General features: G+C 38.4%; 1 protein-coding gene across 1 annotated transcript; it reads left to right on the forward strand.

The window, feature by feature from the left end:
* tinagl1 (tubulointerstitial nephritis antigen like 1) lies at nucleotides 1-24,684 on the forward strand. Its single transcript, XM_005797426.3, has 12 exons — nucleotides 1-383; nucleotides 3,076-3,386; nucleotides 5,823-5,889; nucleotides 10,946-11,038; nucleotides 11,162-11,276; nucleotides 13,497-13,623; nucleotides 13,740-13,890; nucleotides 13,976-14,162; nucleotides 15,803-15,848; nucleotides 17,487-17,610; nucleotides 21,268-21,313; nucleotides 21,464-24,684. Exons 2-12 carry the CDS (start codon nucleotides 3,080-3,082, stop codon nucleotides 21,623-21,625), a joined length of 1,425 nt encoding a protein of 474 aa, XP_005797483.2. The 5' UTR covers nucleotides 1-383; nucleotides 3,076-3,079; the 3' UTR covers nucleotides 21,626-24,684.
* The last annotated feature ends 398 nt before the right edge of the window (nucleotides 24,685-25,082 follow it).

A 25,082-nucleotide genomic window follows, 5' to 3' on the forward strand; every position in this document is an offset into this window, starting at 1 on the left:
CAGCTTACTGTGTAACAGGAGCCTGAATCAAGAGTGTATTTCACCATGGAGGGTTCTGGATGATAAGGAGAGGAAGGCTGCTCACAGATAATCAAACTGAGGAAGCTACTAGAAAAAAAAAGTGTATGAGTGGAAGAGAGAGTTTGCAGGAGGCAGTGAAGCAGGGCACAGGGCCTGCAGTGAATGGGGGAGTGGTTAGCGGTGCTTTCTGCATGTATATATGGCAGAGTCTGACAGAGCAGATCCTGTTAGAGCGTGAGCCTTAGAGAAAGGAGGACTGACCTTTCAGACTCGTTACCTGTGAATGACTTCCTGAACAACACATCAGCCAAACTGCGGGTTTCTGCTGGATTATAAACTCAAGATTTCTGTTTCACTAACAGGTAACAACTGATTTTGCTTCTGTGCAGCAGATTTGTTTCCTATGACGGATCCCAGGCAGATGCAGCTTTACAGTTTTCAGATTTACATTGTTCTCAACTTACTTCAACATATTTCTGAAACATCTGCTGGACTTTGTTCTCTTTTGGTGCAATTTATGACTGCATATTAGTCAAGGTGTTGCTGTTTGAATTTATTTACTTTCTGGGTGTTTGATTGAGTGGTACAACATTCTAGAAGATTTATTATGGAAAGATGAATGCGAGTTAAAGATTGAGCAATTTTATGAGCCAGTTTTATGGGTGTTTGTCTGGTCCTCTTGTGCCACTCAGAGAGCTGTAATCCATTCACTCACCTGTTTTATTCAACACTTAAAGGGGATTGTAAGACCATCGATTACCCATGTTGGTGTTTCACAGACAGGACTGTGAGAGGGAAATAGTTCAGGAAGACCCTTTACAGACATACAGAGAATTATCTGGTGGGTTGTGCCATAATATCTTGAAAGAAAGAGAGACAGTGACATGAATAGGGAGAGAATATTAAAAAGTCTGCTACTACCAAAATACTGTGTTGTACTAATTTTAGTAGAGGCTTAAGATACCGGTAATGCTTTACCATTAATTATTCTGTAAACTTAACGTCCAATGTTTCAAAATATTGAATTTAAAGATAAAACTTTCTTTAAAAAACTTTGACTTTGAGTCCATTTCTACCACTGGAGTTGGTTTTTATTTGAACAATTTGCTGCTGAGATGAAATTGATGTCTGTCATGTCACCTCTGAACTCTAATCCTGCAGTGACAAGCTGTGAATCTGAGTTTCTCAGCCTCTGCTGTGTAAAACGTGCATGCTCATGTATATATGTGAATGTCTGTCGGTGCTGAGGGTCCATCTGCCCTGTGGCTGCAGTAGCTTGGCTACAGCAGCTGTCCTGAGCTCTGGTCGACCATATGGCAGCTTTTGTTAAGCAAGCGGGAGTAAAATTAAGCTCCAGCATTAGTTTACTAAGCTAGTTATACAAAGTGTTAGAATTTCAAAATGGTTTTAATTGCTTACATGTATTTTAAAGTGAGCTGTATAAATTATTTAAATCCCAACCGACTTTTAAGTCAACAGAAATGTCATTATTACTAACGTTTAGGAAGATTTTACTGAAATTACTTATTTCATCTACTCAAATAAACCAGCTTCTAATTATTTTTGCTTGACACAGCAGACAATTTTTGACACCGGCTGAAAATATTCCTCTGTAAATAAATAATTGATTATTTCTTAATCGTGGCACCTTTTAGTGAGTGAATGCAGGCAATGGGTGAACATTGGGTTCTCAACGTTAATATGTTAGTGCGTGCTATTTATTTGCTAGACTATCAATGCTCAACTCAAACTTTCTCCAGTTTCCTAATATCCTTATACTATTTTCTACTTAGTAACTAAAAAAGCACGGAAAAATATTTCTGCCTTAATGGTTCTCTTCATTGTCGCAGAACATTACAAATGAGACTTTTGTCTTCCTAAAATGGTTGGATTTGTAACCAATCTAATGTTGATCAACATTTGCAAGCTGATTTTCTTCATCGAAAACTAAACAATTTAATTAGTTGATACTTTGTAACTTCCAAAATTAATTTGTTACCATTTTGAGAGGAGAAATATTTTGGAACAATCTTTATCAGAGTTACCATGAATTACTTGCTCACCATTAAAACTTTGACATGAAGGCCAGAGCAGCTTTGTGAACACCTGGGTGGGTGTTTTATTGCACTGCTTTAATCTGCTTCAACTAAACTCTTGTCTTAAAGAGCGGATCTCCTGCCCATCCGTGCTGCCATTTGCTTTCATGTTTTTGTGCGTGGGTATTGGACACCTAAAAAACGCATTCAGGCAGAGTACAGCCTTGCTATTATGTGCGTAATGTTCATTGTGAGTGGATTCCTGATTTGACGATCAAAGATGCTATTTATGTAAGCAGCTGGGCAATTCTTCCGGTACGTCTGCATGGACCCACCCTGTCAGAAATCTGAAACCAGCACTCTCCATGGCGCATCCAATACAAAGGAATGCATGGATCAAAGTTTGCAGTCAAGAAAAACTAGAGCAACATGTAAACATGCACAAAAACAGAACTTTGTGGTTATTACTATAGAAGGAAGTATTTTTATAAGACAGTCACATAAAAAAACAAACAACAAGCTCTGATATATTACTTCTAATAACCGTGCTACATGTCAGGCTGTTTTAAAGCATTCAGTGTCCCAAAAGTCCAGGAATCATTTTGTGGTTGTTTTCATTTCTTTCTTTGCTGAAGCATTTTCAAATTTGGTTGCAGTTTGTCTTGGCTGTCTTATAGGAAAGTCGTGAAATCAAGGTCAGTCTGTAGGAATCCCTTGGGATTGTGTTTGGACCATGAGCTGCTGATATTTCCCAAACTTCTGTGTAGTGTGTGTGTCTGTTCTGCCAAGCTTATGGCTCAATGGATGTGTGTGGGTGTGAATCATAGAGCAGAATGTGCATGCGGTATTGGCAACTGTCCTAAATGAATGATTCATTACTCTCTAACCTCCATACTTTGGAAGTTTAAAATCAAAAATAATTTGTTTTAATGACACATAAAACCATGCTTGTGTGGAATAAAATCAACTTTATATGTTAATTTCTAAGACTGTTTCACTTCTTCTTCTTTGGTTACAGATTGATGATGGGTCCTATTGTTTTGACTGCGTTGGTGCTGCTCCTGGTTGCGCAGGAAGGTACCGCAGACAGAATCCAAAACAGAAGAACCAAAAGGGAGCTGGCCAGTCCTCTGCATGCTGGCGGCATCAGGGACCCATACGGCTCCTACTGCCACAGGCGAGGAGGCTGCTGCCCCGGCAGAGACGACCTGTGCACCGTGCCCTACCTGGATACCATCTGCTACTGTGATTTGTTCTGCAACCGAACCGTCTCCGACTGCTGCCCGGACTTCTGGAATCGCTGTCTGGGTGTCCCGCCACCTTTCATTGGTACATAAGGGTGACATGTGTTTGTGTGTTTCGCTTACTTTTCTAAGGGTCTGTGATCAGAGCTGTTGAGGCTCAGTCACAGCGGCATACAACACTCTGCTGACACCTACAAATGAATTACAGTGACACATTGTTTTACCCCTCTACAAAGTTTCAGCTACAGCTGCAACAACTATGAGCCAGCTTTGTTTCAGATCAGAGAATGAACTGAAACCCTGAAAATTAACACAACTCCTTTAAAACTACTGGTCACCGTAAAATCCTCTGTAAAAAATATTCATTCCAGTTAAACATTTTCACATTTCTCATCTTATAAAATACATTCAAAGTTGAATGTATTTTATTGAGATTTTATGTGATTGGGTTAGGCTATTTGATGAATTTATCAAACATCAAAGCTTGTATTGAGAGTGATGTTTTTTCCTCCTTTTTATTACTCATATTAGTTAACTTTCAGTTCTCTAAAATAAAGACAGAATGAATTTAAATTAGCTGTCCCACTAAGCCTCATATGTATTTCACAAGTAAGGCACATTTACTTTGTTGGATCTTAGCAAAGTGTGCAGAAGGTTCATATTATTACCACCTGTGCTAATTATCAGTATACAGAAATATTTCCATGCCAAACTAGAAGTTGATTCAGAGTACAACAGATATACATCAGTATACTGTTTATTGATTTGTTAATTTATTTGTCTATTTAATTATTTATATTCAAGTGCATTATATTCCATTCATCAGGTCTATACAGTTATTTCTGTCAGGACATTTAAATCCGTCAGTCTAATGTTTCCTAAAAAACTGGCAACAAACATCATTGCTTTTTTCCTCTAAATGTTGCTGTTCCTGTTGATCAAATCCAACGGTGTGAAAGTTTACTGCTTCCTGCCATTTTGGAGAGTAATTTTACAAATTAAAGTCTCACCATCTGGATTATTGTTTTATGATATTTCAGGTATTTGTGTGTGACCAGGTGAAAATATGAAGTTAAAATGGCTTTTAATGAGCTAAAAAAAACTTCTCAATTGCATCACAAAAAAAAAAAAAAAAAAAAAAATCCAGGTCAGAGTAATGAAATAAAATAAATTAAATGAAGAAATGTTCACATGGTATTTTTTCTAAGTTACACAACCTTAGTGTAGAGCATTTTTCACAATTCAATGTCAGCAGTTTCAGCATTATGAAATGATGTAACCACAAATCATTTCAAAATAACACCGGTTGGTTGAATATTTATAAAATAAATTGAAAACATCAAACAGCTGGTAAAATATAACTAAATATCTAACAGGAACTATAATTAGCATTCTGCTCTCCTTGGCCATTTCAGTCCAAACACTTCAGCAAGCAAACATTAACTGATACTCCTCTCCTCCAACCATAATAATGAACACGTGGCTGCAGTTGGACCGCAGCGGCTACAGCACCGCTCTCTCAGTGCAGAGGTGGAGAAGGTGCCGTTGAGAGCAAAGACCTTCAGTGACGGAGATCAGGGCAGGAAACAGTGGACTTCTTATTAAATAGGAATGAGGAGGAGGGGTGTACGACTGAACCGGAGGAGATCAGGAGAAAGAATGTGGGCTATGTGGAGGGTAGGAGAGACAGACTACGAGGGGTAGAGGGGCGTAAGCAGGTGTGTATTCTCTAGTCAGCAGGGTAGAGGTCTTTTTGAGGTGTGAAGCCAAATCATACTTTGTTAAACATCCTATTAGGAATAAATGCATTCCTTCCAAAAGTGAGAAATGGGAGATATTTAATTTGTAACTTGCTGCAGCAAGTGACTTATGACAGACCAAGTTAGGCAGCTGTGAGTTTGGAGGATTGGTGTCGAAGGTCTCGGCCATAAATCACAATCAGCTCAGGGACCTGTAGTAAATTTTGTGCCAAGTCATTTTTTAAATTCCACATGGCGCTGACACCCTGAACAACTGTAAATCAGGGGGTAGATAAACTGAGTCACTGAGTCTGTCACTGACTCACTGTAGTTTTCTCAGTAGCAGGGTCCAAACTTCAAGAAGAGGAGGGTCAAAGTGATTTAAAAAGAAGCTGAAGCTGATTCATGGTTTCTTAGTCAGAAATGGTTTCTCTTGCTGAAGGATTTATGTCACAAGAAGTGTTTTCCTTCCCTCCATTCCGGTGGAGGTGGAGAAGCAGAGTATAAAATAGTTAAACCATGAGAGCCCAGGAAGCCATGGGAATGGAGGAAAGGAGCTAACTCCACATTCCTACACTGGATTACTGATGCTCAGAGCTACTTAGACCTCACATAAGCTTTATGTGTGTGTTTGCTGCATATGCACCCAAATATGTGTGTGTCCAACTCGCATCGCTAGGTTTAAGTTTGTGTTGGTATTTCTTTCAGATTAGTTAGAGGATCAGTTTTGTTTAACCACATCAAACCAGTGTATATTAAACCCCATCTCTGTCTCTTTTCAGATATCTGTGAAAGAAATGGAAACAAGTTTTATACAGGGCAAACATACAAAGAAAACTGCAATTTATGGTACGTAAGCCCTACTTTTCCATTCTTTTTTGTATCAGCTGCACACATGGCTTCAAAATTTAATGTTTTTCCTTCACTTCTTTGATGGATTTTTCTCTGTGTTCTCTGTACATGCATTCAAAAATATTATACTAATATAGAAGGGAAACAGTTTAAGTTGTGGTTGAAACAACTAAATATCAACTTCTAAATAAAGGCTCTTATCTCACATTTGTGTCCTGCAGAAGCATTCATACTCCTCGAAGTTTACCACACTTTGCTACAATCACAAATCTTGATTTGTTATATGTTATAACTACGAATGACTTCAAAATAGCTTTTTTTTTTTTTTTTACAAATGAAAAACTGAAAGGGGTTTCCATTCATCCTTTCTTGAGTGGCATGAAGCATTGTGCTGTGAAATAGACCGATCAATGATGTGTCCACCTGCAACCTTCACTTTTGACATGATGTGCTGAACCTTGATGTCTTTAAATGTGGTGCTTGCAGTGAAACCTAAAGGGTTCAGTTTAGGCCTCATCCGACCACTCTATATTCTCTCCAGCAGCAAGTTTTAAAGAAGCTTCAGCCTGTCTTTACTTCAGGAGTTCAGCTTTGCTGTTAACATTGCAATTACTAACTAAGTTCTCTCTACTTTTACCTTTCATATCACTTTGTGCAATACTTTAGTAATAAAAAAAACTTTTACAGGGCATCAATTTTTAGTAAACCAACTGATTTTGATGTGCAGATAACACTAAACACTGACAGATTTAATCTCTTTTCTTTTTTATACTTTTTTGCAAATCCTTTTCTTCATGTGTTCAATAATTATTCCCTATACATAACTTAATTTATGGACTAATTTAAATAAAATAACACTTCAGTAGTTTGTGTTTGCAGGACAAAAGTAGCAGCAACACAACTCAGACTAAAACAAAACAAACCCATAAAGTTTCCCCTTATCTTCTATTAACAATATTGTGTTTACAGACAGCTGTTTCATGTTGCCCTCAGTTACATGGCCAATTTGATTGTAATTGAAGTAGTTTTCCTGTTTAGCTTCTACTTTGGTATAGATAAAAAAGCTATTAACTTCAAAGGACTAAAAAGAACCTGGATCCAGTGAGACAAAGCTGCTTGGTGCTTGTTTTGACTCATGGTGTAAATTCCAATGTGAATCTTCTTAGTAGTGTTGATTTATTTTTCCTGTTCGCTGATCTTGAAGGACGTGTTTACATCTCCCTCCCTCACTTCAGCATTTCTAAAAGCGAGTGACTACAGAGTTCATGTGGTTATTTTTCTGTGTTTTTCTGCAGTCTGGGAGACATGCAGCAGATCTGGAGAGTAAAAACAGGAAGAAATGAAAGTTAAATTTCTTTATATTCATACTGACCGATCATTATGACCAATTCTGGACAGCTCAGTGGTCTGTTCAATTTGGGATTTTATTTGATTGTAAGAGTGACATCTGAATAATGTATTCTGGGAACATTGCTTTATTTTTAGTCATAGCATTTAAAAAAAAAAAAAAAAAAGCCAGTCTGACCAGTCAGCTCAGGGAAAACTGCAGGACTTTTATGGAAACGCTGCAGCACAAAACAGTGAAACCAAACCAAAAACAGCAACTTTTTCAAAAGGGTTAGCAGGATGACATTTTAAAGAACAACAGAATGTAAAAAAAGAACTCATAAGAACAATTACATGAATAGAAAAAATATTTTTGTAAAACAACTTTTTTTTTTGTGGCATTTTTTGTTTAGCCTGCCTTGGCAGCTTAGACACCCATTGAGTAGACACCCAACATCTTCAAACAAAAAATATATTTTTAGTCCTGTATGTTTAGCACAAGAACACAGAAAACTGTAGTTCTATTTAACTAGCAATAAGAACAACAACGTTCTCTCTAACCGGGACATTTCATGCTTTTACAAGTAGTTCAAGAGCAAAACTCTGAAAACTCCTCCCACTGGGAAACCTCCCAATGCAGTGTACATCTTTGCAGTAGCCATGCTCATTTATAATTTCTCACCATTCACACAAAAGCTGTCAGGCACCACACGACAAAAAGGTTCGGCCCGGATAGTGTGTCAGTCAGAAGTCCCCTGAACCAGAACTGCAGGAAAAGAACGATATACTTTGTTCCTTCTGATGCCGGAATGGGGAACAAATTTCTCTGTCCTTGTGAAGTATCTACAGGTCCTTTATTTTCTTAAATGTGTTTTGCAAAATTGTAATTGTGTTTTTATGATCAGCCTGTAGTGCTGAGTTTTCAGCTTTTATTGCTTTTTTTCGCTCATGCGTTCTTGAGTGTGTTTTGATCATTATATCATATAATCAATGCTATAAAAAAGACTAACAGGGAAAGATGGATTATGACTCCAAGCTAAGTCCAAGCAGGTCAACAGAAAGCTCAATGTCCTTCTGTTCCTGAGCCCAAACCTGTTTCCCCATCTAGTAGAAATTCTTATGGAATAAGCATAAGCTCCTACACGTGCTCCATAAGGCCATACGCATGGCTTCTTTAAAATGTTACACCACACAATGACACAGAGGGGAAACAGACACTCCCTTTTCCTACTCCACTTATTAATTTGCCAATGTGTGTTCTCTTAGCCCTGCAGGGTGGAGATCACAGTTTCCGCTTAGAGCTGACAGCCAGCTCTCAGCTGGCTCCCTCTAAGCTGTCTCGTTAGCAACAGTCAATCCATTTAAAACTTGAATCAGTTTCTCCTATGTGTAGCTACTGGCTGAAATAGAAAGGGGAAGCCTGACTGTCAAACTAATATAGAACTGACACTTCAAAAAGCCCTGCAGGGTGATTTACACCTCTCCACATTACAGTTGATGCCTGGATCTACTCTGACTGGTAAGAATGTGTTGCGGAAGAGCTTATGAAAAGGAAAAGAAAAATCCTAATATGCACCTTTTCTTGCCTGTCTGATATCTTTCTGAGATCTTTTCTCTGTGAAAGCACCATGTGTGTACATAATCACTATGAAACATCACACTTTCGGGACAGTCTAAAGAACTCACTTTGATTTGGCTTCTTGTGCGTCCATCTAGATATCAGCTAATGGCATGAATTTCAAATAAACAAGTATGTAAACACACAAGGTTCCGAGACACTATGCAGCATGTCATCTGAGCATGAATGTGCTTGTTCTGTTTTTAATGAGTAGTGTGAATGTTAAATCTGGCTTCCCATTGTTGTCACTGCACTCTCATTTTATTTCAAAATCTCCCTTTATGTTCATAACTTTGTCATCAAACACATCCCGCTGTGCCCGGTCATCACTGTGCAGATGTGCTGCTTTTTTGACTTCCTGGTTCTGAGATCTGTGATGCCTGTCGTCTTGTTGAAAACTTAAAGGCTAAAGGTCGTCATCACTTTCTTCCAGTTGAAATATTTTCATGTTCCCATTGAGAAACTAGCCAGTGATTTGCTGGTATCAAATCCCCTATTTTAAACATAATGTGAAATCGGGAACTTGAGCGTTGCCTTTGCACATACTGTATGTGTCTTAGACACTTTGGCTGGAAATGTTGCAATCAGATGAGTTACTCATTCTGCTGGTTTCTGTGTGAGTAAGAGGTAATTGAACCTGTTCATCATTGTGCATGCTCGGTAATTGCCTCAGGTAGGTACTTTCTTTGTAAATGGTGAACCATCCCATACAGTCATCAGCAGTGTTACTTGATGACTTCATTTTTTGAGAAACTCCTAAAGTAAAATAATTTTTATAATGCCACATTTATGATGTAAATGAGCATTAATAGATTATGTCTGGTATATATTTAAAATAAGCCAAAATTGATATGAGCGTATGAAAAAGTTATTTTTATTTATGCAAAACATTTTTAAATGAAGCAGAGGCTATAATTGGAATATATAATTTATAATTTTGCTAGATAGTATGCAGAGTAGCTAAAGTTTACATCATCAGGCATAACTATGAGCACTAGATAGCAATTGAGTGTTTACAATGAAAACATCTTTATGTCTTGAATATGCATCAACATGAATAAGTAGTGTACAAATGCCACCTTTGCTCTGAGTTCAATTTTGAGCAAATTTGGAACCTCTATAAACAAAGTCTTTATGGAGTTTGCATACATCCTGACTGATTCTGTATCCTGATGTTATTAAAATTGTTCCCATCAGACATTAAAATTCATTCAGAACTCAAAGATCATAATTGCTTCTCACAGATTGGTTTGAACAATAAACAGGAAATTTACTCATTTAATTCCCCTGAATGATTTTAGGAAGTCAAGTGGGATCAAGGAGACCTTTATGCAAGACCTTGAAACAGTTCTTAACTATTCATTGTTGCGTTGCCGTAAGTTCAGCTGTGTTGAACTTTTAAAGCCCTTCAGTCAACAGCAACATAATAAAATGTGTAAAACAGCTTATCATTCAAATTAAGAGATTTTCAGGAAGTTTTAGTCATTTAGTCATGATGCGTAAAACAAGAAAAGACAAACTAAATCCATGTATTTTTCAATGACTCATCAGCGTGAGTCAGCTGTCTGATTCAGTTTTTGTCACGCACAATTTTCATGGACAGTACTGGAGCATTTATTGTGTCCTAACACTAAAATGGTGAGAAAACAACATAATTTTGAATTCAGGTTATGTAAAAAATTATTTTAGTTTTAATAAAATAATACAAAATATGTTACTATTCAGAGCTGTGCTCCCTCAATTGTCAGACAACACAAACATATGCAGACACCCTCCTCCAGAGTGAGTCATTAGGAAGTAAATTACTCCAAAGTATCACAGCAGTAAAAGTCTCTCATTATTCATATCCTGTCTTTTCTTGCTGTCTTGTAAAACGTGACTGGTTTTCTTCATCTGAATGTTTCCATATTTATCCCAGTTTATTCCTCTTGCATTCCTCTGTTGATTAATCTCCTTTTAGGACTCCCACTTTGAATCTGATCTCTGATTGGGTGTTTTTATTGGAGTTGATTTTATTCATCGTTGATTTTATAAATGTGACTAGTGATTTTGTGCAGCTGCTGTCAGCATTTGATGACCCTCCATGCTTTCTGTCTTGGTGTCTTGCAGCACATGTGGGTCCTCTGGACGCTGGGAGTGTGAGCAGAATGCTTGCCTTATTGAGCCTGACGTCATCAACGCCGTCAACCGAGGAAACTACGGGTATAAAACAAACAAGCAAATGAAGTCAATGCATTTATTTGCTGTTTTATTGTGGAGGCTTTTTGAAGATAGAGAGTGGTCCACATGTTGCAAGAAATTTTTTCTTATTCTTTCTGTTTTCAGATGGAAAGCTGCAAACTACAGTCAGTTATATGGCTTAACTTTGGATGAAGGCATCCGATTCAGACTGGGCACAAAGAGACCTTCCAGCACTATTATGAACATGAATGAGATTCAGGTAGATCCAATCTTCATCCCTGTAAATAAGGCTAAGCTGCCTTGACTTTGTCACATTTTGCAATATTACAAACACAAATGTCAATATATTTTGTCATCTTTGTATAACTTTTGTCAGGATTGTATGTATGCAGTAGAGGCTGTTGCCTGGTTCAAATTCTGGTCTGTGGTCTTTCTGCATAGAGCTTGCATGTTATCCCAGTGCATGCATGGGTTCAATCGGGTCCTCTGGCTGACCACAGTCCAAAAACATTTTAGGTTAATTGGTGTACCCCTCTTCTTGCCTATTGACCACTGGAGATAAGTATCAGCCCTTCTTCGGCCCCACAAAGATGAGCAGTATAGACAATGAATGGATGCAATGGAACAAGACAAAAATGAGCGCATATTTTCTTTTCTGTAAAGAAAAGTAAAAATGTTTTATGAGAAATATGAAGATTGTTAATTTAGCACCCAGCCTCCTTTGGTATATTATAATAGCTATAAGTCTTTGAGGTATTCTCTAAGCTTTGCACACCTATTGGTTAAGGTTTTTGCAATTACAATACTCTGTCAGGATGGAAGAAAAGTATTCTTGAACATTAATTTTCATGTTCTGTAAACGTTCTTGGCCATTCAGACACATAGATATAACTTTATCTAAACCTTTATAGCTCTGACTGTCTGTCTTGGGTTGTTTTCCTGCTGGAAGTTAAATTTTGTTTTGTTAAATTTTTCCTGGAAGTTGAACTTTTACAATATCAAGTCCTGCTTTTGTTTGTGCTTTTGCAGCTCCTAGCAGGTTTATTTTCTGTCCTACATGTTGTTCCATTCATTTCCCCATCAACACACATCCCATAGTATGATACTGCAACTAACATGTAACAAATTTTGTTTTAATGTAATAATTCAAGACCTTTATAGAATACATTAATATTCCATCTAGACTGAAATAGATTAAATAATATCAAGAAAAAAGAAAAGTGATACTAAAAGGCATCTATAACATGTTCAGTACATTTAAAGAGGACAACATGTTCCGTGATTGCTGGAGGCTGCATGCTTAAGCAGCCTGTGGGAATGTGCCACTTGGTTGTGTCTTTTACTTCTTTACAGGCTCCCACATGCTTCCTCACCAGTGAGCCCCGATCAAAACATTTTTCACTTAATGAGGGGGTTTTGTTGGAATGCGATAGAGGCCCTTCTCTCATTGGCTCCATCTTTGTTTACATTCTGCCCAGACAGATTACATAAGACGGAAACAAAACATTGAGCAATAACTAAGATGAGGGAGGCAGGATAAAGAGCAACCCCCTTTTAGTTCATGCTTTCCATCCATCCCCACCCAAACAGACTCCTTCTTCTGCTATCGGCATGTCCCTACCTGTGTCCCTACCAGCATCACAGCTCGTTCACACCTCCCCCCCTCCGCCCCTAAATTGTACAGTCTGGGATGCTGTGATTACATTACTTACTGTAGATGAGAACCCCAAACAAAAACATATCTGCCAACATATTCTTGCACAATTTGTCTCTTTTGCCAGGATGGCTGCATTTTGGACTTTGACTCTGCAGAACTACAAATCTTAAAACAGCAGCGCATTCCCTAGTTATATATGAAGTGGCTGTCTCTTTGCTCTGAATAACGGTGTCATTAATCAGTGGAATGTGGTGCAGGTAGCCAAAGTCTTCATGAGACAGAGGGAAGTTTATTAGACAGAAGTGTCTGCTCCGTTATCACACCTCACTGGCAGACTGGGCGAGTGTCCAGCCTCGAGTCTGCTATCTGAGAGTTATCTGCGAATGAATGCATGCCTGAAAAATGCATTCAAATTTACACTGATGTAACCATACAGTTCAACAGGGATCAAAGGTTCTTGTGTGACCCAGGTCTAAATGGTCCTAATTGCCTGTGCAGAAGCCTCTTCCACTGTGGAGCAAACTTATGTAATCTTGTTGGGACCCAAACTTGTCAGACAAAAATATTTTAATTGCGCCTTTTACATGGAGAGGACAATTGTTAAATATTTAACTGTTCTGACCTCACTGGACTTCTTTGCACATTCTTCATCCAGGAGTTACATAAGCCTGAATGTTAATCAGATTTATTCATTTTCAGGGTATATATTAACATTTTACATAACTGTTCATGCCAGTGCAGCCTTTGAACCTTAAATTGCAAAACCAAACAAACAAACAAGAAACCCCATGAGTTAAATACTGTTTTATTCTGCTCTTACAGATGAACATGGACCCTCAGAATGATCATCTACCGCTCCACTTCAACTCACTGGAGAAGTGGCCCGGGAAAATTCACGAACCGCTGGATCAGGGCAACTGTGCCGCCTCATGGGCCTTTTCAACTGCAGGTGGGTTTTGAGGAGAACTCACTCTGAACGGAAGACAAATATATTGAATGTTATAGTGAGCAAAGAAGGACAAGCATGAACAGGCACAATGTTTAGTCTTTGCGTCTTTTCACCAGCTGTGGCATCAGACCGAATCTCCATTCAGTCCATGGGTCACATGACTCCTCAGCTGTCGCCCCAAAATCTTATCTCCTGTGACACACGCAACCAAGGAGGCTGCGCAGGAGGCCGAGTAGACGGAGCCTGGTGGTTCCTCCGGCGTCGTGGGTGAGAACCTTGCGTGTCATGCAGAAAATAAACGCACTCTTAATGTATACAAAAGGCTGAAATGAGCTTCTTTTTTTAATTAAAGAGTTGTGACAGATAACTGTTACCCATACCAACCTCCGCAACAAACCCCAGCAGAGGTGGGGCGTTGCATGATGCAGAGTCGCTCAGTGGGGCGAGGCAAGAGGCAAGCCACACAGCGTTGCCCCAACTCACAGAACTACCACAATGACATCTACCAGTCCACGCCGCCCTACAGGCTCTCATCCAACGTAAGAATTGCACAACCACAAAAACTTCTCATAAACAGATCAACAACAACTCACACAAAGCATGCATTCATGCATAAACATCGACAAACATGCCTTCTTATGCGCATAGCGTCACACATAAAATGAGATAGAAATCATTCTCCACATTTAATTTTCCATGTAAAATATGCATGGATTTGTCAAATTTCATCACGCAGTAGACACAACCCACTTGATTTATTGTTTATTTTTGATTTACTAGTGAGTGTCTTGCAGCATTATGCTGAGTAACAGATCTATAGTGTCCTCCATGTTTATTGGTAGTCCTGATCATAAAATATTTATATAAAAAAACTTGAAAATGAAGTAATCTTTTATTACAATAGCCTAATTTCACACAGTAGAAATTTAGAGAAGTTTTCTTTGCATTATCTGTACACAAAGGGGGGTTTGCATCTTTAGCTTGTTGTAAGTACTCACTTACTAATAAGAATATAATATTAATTTAATATTCACAGTTATAGGAACAAACTACTATTACTATTACTCCTACAGCTAGGCAAGGCAAGGCAACTTTATTTATATAGCACCTTTCAACCAAAGACAATTCAAAGTGCTTGTACAAGAAAATTAAAAACAACATTAAAAAAATCAAGCAGATTAAAAATAGACAAAATAAACATTAACATTTTGAATAAGCTACTACTAATGATAATAATACTAATAATTTGATGCACCATTTCATGAAATAATTGAATTGACCGATAAATAAATTTGCTGTGAGCAAGTCAGCAAGTTTAGTAGCTGCTTTTATGTGGACATCTGCTTTGCTCTCCTGTCTTTCCATCTGAAATAGTTTGAGACAGAAACAAGAAGTCACAAATAAAAATGTAAATAGTCATAGGTACAATAACTATCAAACCAGATTTATTGATATATTGTCTTTATTATGCAGACGATAAATATGCAGAGTGCTGTATTTAATTTATCTGGAAGAGTTTTATGACATTTTTATACTAATTGTTACAAGTGTTGGCATGATTTAATTTGAAATATATGGACAAACAAATCACTGATAGAATTACGCCGGTTTACAGGCTCCACTTTAGAAATGTATGTATAAAATCATCATTTATTGCCATATAAAATCTTTGAGATTTACTGGAAATTAGATTGATGTGTTTTCTTTTTTATGACATTATCCTAATGTTCTGAGTGCCATTTTCTTTACAGCTTTTAAGAGTTTAGCAAATCAAAATATCGATGAGGGGACATAAGAGTATGTCATTAAAGCAGTGGAGTTACTCTAAATGATTACAGATAGTGAAACGGTAGAGCGCCTTTTTGATTCTGACTATAAAAGATGCAATGTTTCATCTCCACTGACCTGCAGCCAGGTTTGGGTTTTATCTGCCAGCATCAGTCTTCTAAATGACAAATAATGATTTTCCAAATCATTATAGTCTCTTGTTTCTGCCCCCTGACTGCCTCTGAAGTCAATATGGAAGGCATTAAGAGCAGCAGGCCCTGATAACTCCATTTCTTATATCTGAGTTTTTATTCCAGGGGGATTAGATTTCATCCTCTCTGTTTCTCAGGCCAGATCTACCTGTCTCGTTCTCCCTCGGCTGTAAATTGTTTTGTTTTATCTCATCTTTTAGGAAAAGGAGATTATGAAGGAGATCATGGATAATGGTCCTGTGCAAGGTAAGGCATTCTGCCTAACATAAACATTCATTCTTTCACTAATTATGGTAATAAATATATTTTTATTAACATTTACTCCTAACTTTCTGTTAAAAAATTAAAATAAAAGGTTCAGACCATGCTGTGGCATCTTAAACCTTTATTTAGACAATCTTACCCTGTGATGCCAAGTTTGACCCTCTGACCCTTGTGACTTTGGTCCAGGGTTTCAACTTTGACCCCAGTAACCGAGTCAAATGATTGACTTTTATACCAAAGGGGTTGACCTGATTTTCCTTGACAGTCTGTCTCTGTCTGGTGCTCATCTGGGCCACTGTCAAAAGTATTACTGATTACAATTTTAAAATTATGTAGCTTTATGTTATTAAAGCTACAGTTTAATCAGTAATACTTTTAAAGCAAATTTATGTCGGATCATGATTTCTTGGTTAATGACAAGTTGTCATAACAAAGACATTTTAAATAATGTCAACTTTGTCAACAAAAGTGTCATTGTTTACCAAATGACACTTTATGACAACAGTCATAAATATTCATGAAGACTTACTCATGTTCATGACAGCTGTTATGTCATGTTTTGTGACGGTGTCATGACAGTCTTATTCACAACCCGTCAAATAAAGTGTTACTAAAAAGTCACATGTATATCTGTGTGCAAAGTGTGTGTGTGTGTGCAAAGTGTGTGTGTCGTTTCTAAACCTCTGCTAGCTTCGTGCACATAGTTATTGTTCAGAAGAACAGGCAGGAAGACTTGTTGGCCTCATTTCAAGTTTCCTTTTTGACATTAAAGTTGCTCCTTGTCACAAAGTTAACAGGGCATGTGTGCATGAGCTTTTGTGTTATATTTATTAATTTTGTTTAAAAGTCATTGCAGTCGTCTACAGCAGGAGAAAGGCATTCACTACAACTCATTTTTAAAGACAATTAATCCAGTGCCTTGTGCACAAATCAAACCTCTTGAACTTTTACATATTCTGTTAGATTACACATTTTATTTAATCAAACACAAAGAAGTGGGAACTTGCTAGGTGAGAGAAACAGTAAAAGATGACTTTTAACTGCAAGTCTGCATGTCTCCATCATTTTTGCATATGAAAACACTACTTTGAGCCTCTCGACTTCTTCTCTTATTAATGCTTTCCTTTGCAGCTCTGGCATAATCTTTTTATTTTCAGGCAATGGATTAAAGAGAGCTCTGAGATGCTGAAAATCTCTGATATTATTTTATATCCTAACGCAGCTTTAAATTTGAAAGTTGAGTGAATAAGAGGGGTGAATATAAATTCACAGCATGCTTTACAGATTTTTTTTAATTGAAAAATAGAAATTTTTCCTTCCGCTTCATAACGATGCACTAGTTTGTGTTGGACTGTTCCTTAAAATCGTAACAAAAAAAATTAGGTTATGTGGTGACAAAATAAGAAAAAGTAATTTTACAAGATACACACACAAGAACACCCCCACACAAACACAAACAGATTAGCCTTCTCTGATGTATGAATGTGTTTGTCTTTGGGGTCTAGTTGCTCTTAAATTAATCCATATTTGGATAAGATTTTATCCCTTCACTATTATAGATCCAGGGAAGTATGTGTTTTAATCTGCCCTCTAATTATTCCTGTTTGTTTGTTCTTACAGCTATTATGGAGGTCCATGAGGACTTCTTTGCCTACAAGAGTGGGATCTACAAACACACTGATGTCAGCTTTGCCAAACCGCCACAGTACCGCAAACATGGCACGCACTCGGTCAGGATCCTTGGGTGAGTTCCTGCGATAAAGTACCAGTTAACAACAAGTTGTTTTTGGTTTGCTTTGTGAGTTTAGTCATCTGGAGGCTATGAGACTTTTTAGGTTGAACATAAGCACACAGAATATTAGATGTGACTTTTCAAATGTTGAGTGTGATTTACGAGTAGAAAAATGACACAAAAACTTACGTCAACCAAACTTATCAAAGTCCAGATAAATATTACATTGTTCATTAAATTGAGAGTCTGTTTTCCCTCCTTTCATACATAAAGGTGTTTTTACTCCTTTATGGAGTAGCTGCCTGATTTGGGTTGAGTTCAAATTCTCCCCTTGCACATGTGTTTGCCCAAAGCCAAAAATGTTCTTGTGAGTAAGCTTCCCACCCAGACTCCTGCTCTTAGAGACACACCTTTGGCTCCACTCCTTGGTTTGCTCCAGACAGTTCACCCTTCCCCCATCCTGTAACTACGGTGACCACAAATATGCAGGCAGGTAGCCGACTGACACACCTGGAACTGCCCACCACCCCCGTGTCTCTCGTTATTTCTCCGTCCTTTCTGCTTTCGAGCCTCATCTCCTCTGTTGGCTCTCTGTGCGCAGACAGTCCTGCTTCCTGTCTTTTTCAGATTCTTGAATCCAGACTAAAATAAACCCGTTATCATTTAGACAATCCCCCCCCCCAGACAGACAGGTGCTTGTTTCATGCTGCTGCACGTCTCATACGGAGGACAATAAGAGGCCAGAGGTTTCGACCTTTGAAATATCATCAACAAGCCTTCTACTCATAAATATTTGACAGGAATCTTCCCTGGAGTTCATCGGGCAGGTTTTGACGTATGTCTGTCATTAGACAGATAAAATCTCCCAAATGTGACGTAAAAGTAAGAAAAATGAACAACTGGCTTTCAGAATGTCAAAGTGTCTACCGCAGGGGTTGAAGAATGTGTTTGGAAATAGTTGTTTATTTCTGTGTGACCAGATCCCGCAGAGACAACTGTGAAAAACTCCAGACAGGCTAATTAAGCCTGATGATTGAAGCATTTTTTTTCTCTACCTGTTTGGTCAATTATGGGAAACTTATCTGCTGCTTTCATTGTCAGCATCTTTTTCACGTACATAACATGTCTCTTTGAAGACCTTTAATTTGATAACAGGAGCTTCAAAATGATTCTCACATGGGTCATAAAAACGTCTTCTTGAAAACTTTGCATTTTGTGGGAGGTTTTGTGGGACAGCCAGATTCACGAGGATAAGAGATTGTGTCTTTGATGTAGGCAAGGTTAGATTTAAAAGACGATGCATTCAAAGAGACACCACCTGTTGATTTGCAGACAGCTGTGATGGTGGATTTTCTTTTAGAAGAGTCCAACAGGAGGTTTCTCAGTTGGTTTTGCTTCGTTTGGGGATCACAATCTTGTCAGCTCATCCAAACAGACTTTAGAAAATGTGATCATTGGATACTTGCATTATAAAATCACCTAAAAATGACAATAAAGTTGAATATCAGTGAAAAGTTATTTTATTGTAGAATCTAAATTTAAAAAATACTTGTCGTCAACATTATGCTGTGCTATTTTAAATGATTATTATTTTAACTTTTAGAGGTACTTTTTAAAAGCCCATCTAGGTACAAGTGCTGCGAATTAGCTGTTGCTATTGCACTGACGCAAACCTGGGACTGCTGTTTTGTTCAGTTTGTCTATGTGGGTGTGTGTCTGTCCCTACCAAATAAACTCAGAAAAAAAAAGAAAGCTCTTGCTATACCTGTAACTTGCGTGCCTTTTTCTAACACAAATGTGTGTTACAAACTTGTGGAGGTAGAGTAGGGAATCACTGTCTGCTGGAGAACTGTCAAGTCTGCAGTTTTCCACGTGATTGTGCAGGCCATCGCATAACATGTTGAGGTTAAAAATCCTTCATGTGGGCGCAGCGGTGCGACCCATATACAGAGGCCTCGACTTGGCCGTCACAGGTTTGAGTCCAGGCCTGATGACCTTTGCTGCATGTCTCCTAAAATTCATCAAAAAACTCAAAGACCAACAAAATATTATTGACACTATGGTTTATCTATATGTGGACAAATTGCTTTTTCACAGATTTAAAATGGAAGTATAATAGGTTTGAAAAGAGCAGTAGAACAAAATGGACCAGTCAAACTGGATGCAAACTTTCACTTATTTCTCTTTACTGAATTGCGTTTTTGGTGGTAAATGCTGACACTAACATTGTTGCTCCTCGGCGCTGCTCTCGTTGAGTGGATGTATCTGTGGCAGGTTCATATGGAGATGAGGTAGTTGAGGGCTGCTGTGGTGTTCCGCGGTGTTTTGCAGCCCAAACCTGCCACAGGCGTCAGTGTGTTTACACAGGCCAAATCCTGTAGCTGTGTGTCCTTTAAGCCCAGGGCCTGGGAAAGTTTGCAAAAAGAGCATTGAGATCCAACGTGGTGGAAAGAGCATTGTCTGGGACGCTGATCCTTACCTCACCGGACAGAGAAAGGGGGATCAATCGGCCTGAGAAGGGGTACGAAGGGAGGAATGAGGGGAGTATACGCACAGGCACAGTGGTATGTCTATCATTGTCCATGAGTGAGTGAGGGAGCTTATTGTGGGTCTGATAAGAGCTAAGTATTGGTCTGATTCTGTCTGGCTCTGTCTCTACCAGTAAATACGCTGGAAGGCATGCACATGGGATCTCCCCCAGACACACACATAAGTATAGGTGTGTTTGTTCCTCATTCACAAACACCGACCTTGATTCCCTGCTCTGTTTCAGACTCCTCTTGCAGCATGTTGTTGATGCAGCAGCGTCTGTTTTTAGTCACGCCGATGTTTGACCACACTTAAGAAAACACTAAGCCCAGACGGTGATGGACAGCTGGCACTGCCGGCCGGTGTTGGGGAAAGCGTATTAGTTGGCAGACTTCGACCTTCCGCTCTGTTTCCCCACATTCCTTCGCTTTATAAAAAGATAACAAGGGATTGGACACCGGGAGTTTTTTGGGAAATGAAAGGCCCGGAGTGCAAAAACAGGATGGGAATTGGCTTTGGGAGAATGTTTTGATGATGCTAAGCAGAGTCTGTAGGGGCAGCCGCTTTGGAGATCATAGTGGGAATTCATGGGCGGATGCCAGGGTTTCCAGAGAGCAAATTTGTTGGCAAGCACAAGGAGTAAAGATAAGGTTCACATGCTGTGCCTGTATGTTTTTAGATGTTTTATCCTATGTTGGTGGACTGACGTTCATTTCCGCATAACCTATCCCCTGTTTCCATGTCTGGAGGGCGGAAATGCCCATCAAAACGGGGAATTCCATGTTGTTCGGATTGGAAAAGCATCTGGGTGTGAAAAGAGAGCGACAAAGCTATAAATATCTGGTTTTCAAGATGTTGTTGACAAGCTAAAAATAATTCATACAGTTAGCGTGTACTTTACCCTGACTGTCATGTCCACCTTATTTACCACTCAGATTACTTCTGAAAGCAATTGATTCTCCTGGGTTTTATTTAGGGGTATCAGAGTAAAATGATCTTGAATGCACATGTGTACCACAGTTTTCACATTTGTTTTAAAGAAATATTAAAAGCTAAAACCATTGTTGTTTACATATGCACTACCTTAAAATCCTGGTAAAATACCTTAAAGCCGTTTGGTTTGCTTTGCTTTGTGCACAGGTGGGGAGAAGACAGAGACTATAACGGGACACCAAGAAAATACTGGGTATGTTGCTTTTTTCCCCCCAAAACACAGAGCCACTGCTTTTCATGTTTCTGACCTGAAAAAATTCCTCCCTTGAAGTAAAAAAAAAAAAGAAGTAATCATTGGTTGAAATTGTTTATGGAGTTGCTGAATGATGGATTTTATTCTCAGATTGCTGCCAACTCCTGGGGAAAGAACTGGGGCGAGAACGGCTACTTCCGCATCGTTCGGGGAGAAAATGAGTGCGAGATCGAAGCATTTGTGATCGGCGTCTGGGGCAGAATCACTATGGAGGACATGCAGAATCACCACCATCGCCGCAGACACATTTAAAAGAAGACTTTTGTGATTTTGAAACCCCCCACTGTGACTTTGCTTTTTTTGCTCTGCAGTGGAGAACGCCACTGTGTCCCTTTATCGAACAAACTGTCTGGGAGGGCCACAAAGCTAAAATCTTGCTTTACAGTGGGGGCGTCTATGCAAACACTGTTAATTCACTTCTTCATTAGAACAAACTGCCCAACGTTCTCTGTAGCTCAAGATTAATGTCACCAAAAATATATATACATATATGTTTGAAGCATCTTGATTTTGCCTTGCAGTCTCACACCTCCAAAGACAACAGATCCAGAAAAGTCCTGGCATCTGTTGGACCAAGCTCATTTCAGAGACGATCTCAGATGAAGAAGTTCAATTCGCTCCTTTTATCCTTCAGTCTCTGCTTGCTCTAAATCTATAATCCAGAGAAACCGGACACTGCATGCAGAGCTGGACGAAGTGGAAATCTGAGAGGCAGATTATCAGGCATCAGTCCCTGTGAGAAGGAGACTCCCCTGTTAAGCGATGCAACCTGATAATATATCATAGACGACCTGATGATATTAACCTGTCAGTCATACAAAAGGCAAGGTTTTACCCTTTTCTTTGAATTACAGGGGACACTTCTCAGGCTTCTCACAGTTTCCAAAAAATAAAGAAATCAAGACAACAGGAGTTTAAGGTCATCTCCTATTTTAAAATTGTTCAACATGTCTATGTGCTTGTGAAAGAAGAAACACTTCTAAGTGACATGACCATATTAGGGAAACACCTGGTTGCTTTAGCTCTAATGTAAACCTAAATGCAGCAATTCATTTAGAAATTAAAGCAACAATTCTCGATCCTCACAGTGAAAAGACTGCAGACTGTAATGCCTTAATGAGACAGAGGCAAATCTGAAACAAGTGTCATTGTCTTAATTTACTTGATTCTCTGTACGCTGTTACAGTTTATGTTCAAGATGTTATTTTTTTGTTGCAGTTGTACATTAAAGTTATATTTTATATATGTGTTTTAAGACCAACTGTGTAAAAAATCCTCACATTTCACTTCTGTTTCTTTCCTTTAAAGCTGTTGTGCTTTTGCTACAAACATTTGGATCACATGGCAAAACTGCTGCTAACGTTCCCTCTCTGCCACAGTATTCGTCTGGAAATGTTCTATGTTTTATTCAGTGCCACGCAAGTATTCACAAAACTTTTTACCATTTTTTTTCTTGTCAATATATTTTAACATTTTATGTGAAAGTCCAACACAAACCAGAGCATAATTGTGAAGTAGAAGAACAAGAATATCTGGATTTCTGGAGTGCGTCTTGGCTCAGATTCTCAATTGACTTTAGTATTGGGCTTTGACTAGACCATTGTGACACATTAATTAGTTTTGATTAAAACAATTCCCTTGTAGCTCGAACTGTGTATTTAGGACGGTTGTTCTCGAAGGGGAACCTCAATGACGGTTTCAAATCTGTCCTGCTTCCTCCAGTTTCCATGCTTCTGCTGAAGAAAAGCATCTCTGCAGTATGATACTGCCACCACCATGCTTTACAGTGGCAACAAATATCCACTTTGATGGAAAAGTGAAGTTCTGGTCTCCTCTGACCGGAGCATTTTCTTCCACTCTTTACGCGGCTTCTGGAAAACAGGAATTGTTACAGTTTTCCCTCAGTGGTTTCAATGTTCCCACTCTTCCATACAAGCCAGACTCCAATGGTGAGAAATCCTTTTCATTTTTTTTTTTTGATAGAGGATTAAACAACGCTCTGTAAGATGTTCAGAGAATATTATTTTATTATTTTAACTCATTTTTCAACTTCTCCACATCTTCCTCGCTGGCGTGTTCCTTGGTCTCAATGATGCTGTTTGTTTACTAATGAACATCTGATGTTTTCACAGAACAGTTTAGATTTATACTGAAATTGAGTAACACTCAGGTGGACTCCATTTCATCAAATGACTCCTGCAGTTAATTAGTCATGCTTTATTTTATTCATGGGTATCAAAGTAAGGAGGGGTGAAACATAAATGTTTCTTCCACCACATAATTATGCATTGATCTGTCAAAATCCCAACAGAATTTAGGTTTGTGGTTATAATGTAGAAAAACAGTGACAAGGTTCAAGGGGTTTGAATGTTTCACTGTATGTAAAACTACTTCAACAAAAAGCAGATTAAAGTCACACCGGCCTTTCTTTTTTTAATCTTTTAAATGTTCCTTTATCTTTATTTCTTCTTTATTCGGCTTCACCAGACTTGAAAAGGAAAGCTCAGTTAGTTATTAACTTGTTTCTTAGATTACATCCTGGGCCAGCTTCAGCTTTGTCTTCAAAAGATATTTCTCTCTCATCATGTCTTGTGATCTTTAAGGTCTTTCCGTCTTTGCTTCAGGCATGAATGGGCAGAAAGATGTAAAAGCACAGAGAAACGTCTGGATGGACAAGCAATGTGTAATGCAGCGCAAAATGGAGGGATTACTAATAGGACGGTTGCCTGTCTTTTCCTGAATCTGTGTGTTTGTGTTGAAAAGAGCAAAGTCAGAAACAGATTAAAAGCTGCTAAAACATCTCTGAAAAAGCTTCGGCCTTACACTTAGTGAAACTTCTTTACGCTCTTCACACTATTAAAAAAAAGTTGTTTCAAAAGATGAACTGATATGAAAGTAGAAAAACTCAAGAAATTAGGATTTGACCAAAACTGGAAAAATAAAATCTCCACAGCTTTTTCCAGATATAATTTATAATAAATATTGAGGGAAAAAAATCTCCTCTCCTTTCCTTATGCTTGTTTTATTGCTGATTTCCTTTTTTTTTTTTCCTCCTAAATGTTGTCCATAGCTGCATCCCATCACTTGTAGAATCCCTTGGTAGCTTCAACGGACGTACACCATAAAGTTGGACATTTGGAGTGAAATAATCCATATCTGTCTCATTTGTGTGTTGGCTTTATTTATGGCGAGATGTGTAAATTATATTCTTTTATTTGTGCAATGCTTTAACATCTGTCTTTTGTTCGTTGTGCACTTGGAACAATCCCAGATTAGTGTTCAAATCCTCAATAAATGTCTTTCTAAAACCAGCTCTGATCTGACTGCAAGAAATATTCATTTCAGATTTTTTTAGACATAGATATAGATTATCCAGTGGAAAATCTCTCTGCGTGCAAGTTTTTGTAGTGAATAGTAACAGGAGGGGATGGGTGATGGATGTGTGGGCTGAGGACAGTTTTCATAAGTCCTGCTGTGTCAGCGTCACGTTCCATCACCAAAAGCAAAAACTCCAGAGAAGAACCACGGAAAAAAAACTTTTAAAAACTTGGATTATACAGTCTAGTAATCCAAGTCTTTAAATGACTACATTCATGTAATGAATGAAGACTGAATACTATGTTGCATTGTACTTAATAAGAAGGAAACCAAACAGATTTAAAACTATTCAGTGAATGAGCAATATCAGGTGATGTTTGGGATGTTGGAC

The sequence above is a fragment of the Xiphophorus maculatus genome, chromosome 13 (assembly GCF_002775205.1).
Source record: "Xiphophorus maculatus strain JP 163 A chromosome 13, X_maculatus-5.0-male, whole genome shotgun sequence".
NCBI lineage: Eukaryota > Metazoa > Chordata > Actinopteri > Cyprinodontiformes > Poeciliidae > Xiphophorus > Xiphophorus maculatus.

Bases quoted from the DNA above. Each gene is read 5' to 3' on its own strand.
- tinagl1 (XM_005797426.3), top strand. From the start codon at position 3,080: ATGATGGGTCCTATTGTTTTGACTGCGTTGGTGCTGCTCCTGGTTGCG. The intron at 3,387-5,822 runs GTACATAAGGGT...GTCTCTTTTCAG, and splicing joins TGTCCCGCCACCTTTCATTG to ATATCTGTGAAAGAAATGGA. The intron at 11,039-11,161 runs GTATAAAACAAA...TTCTGTTTTCAG, and splicing joins GTCAACCGAGGAAACTACGG to ATGGAAAGCTGCAAACTACA.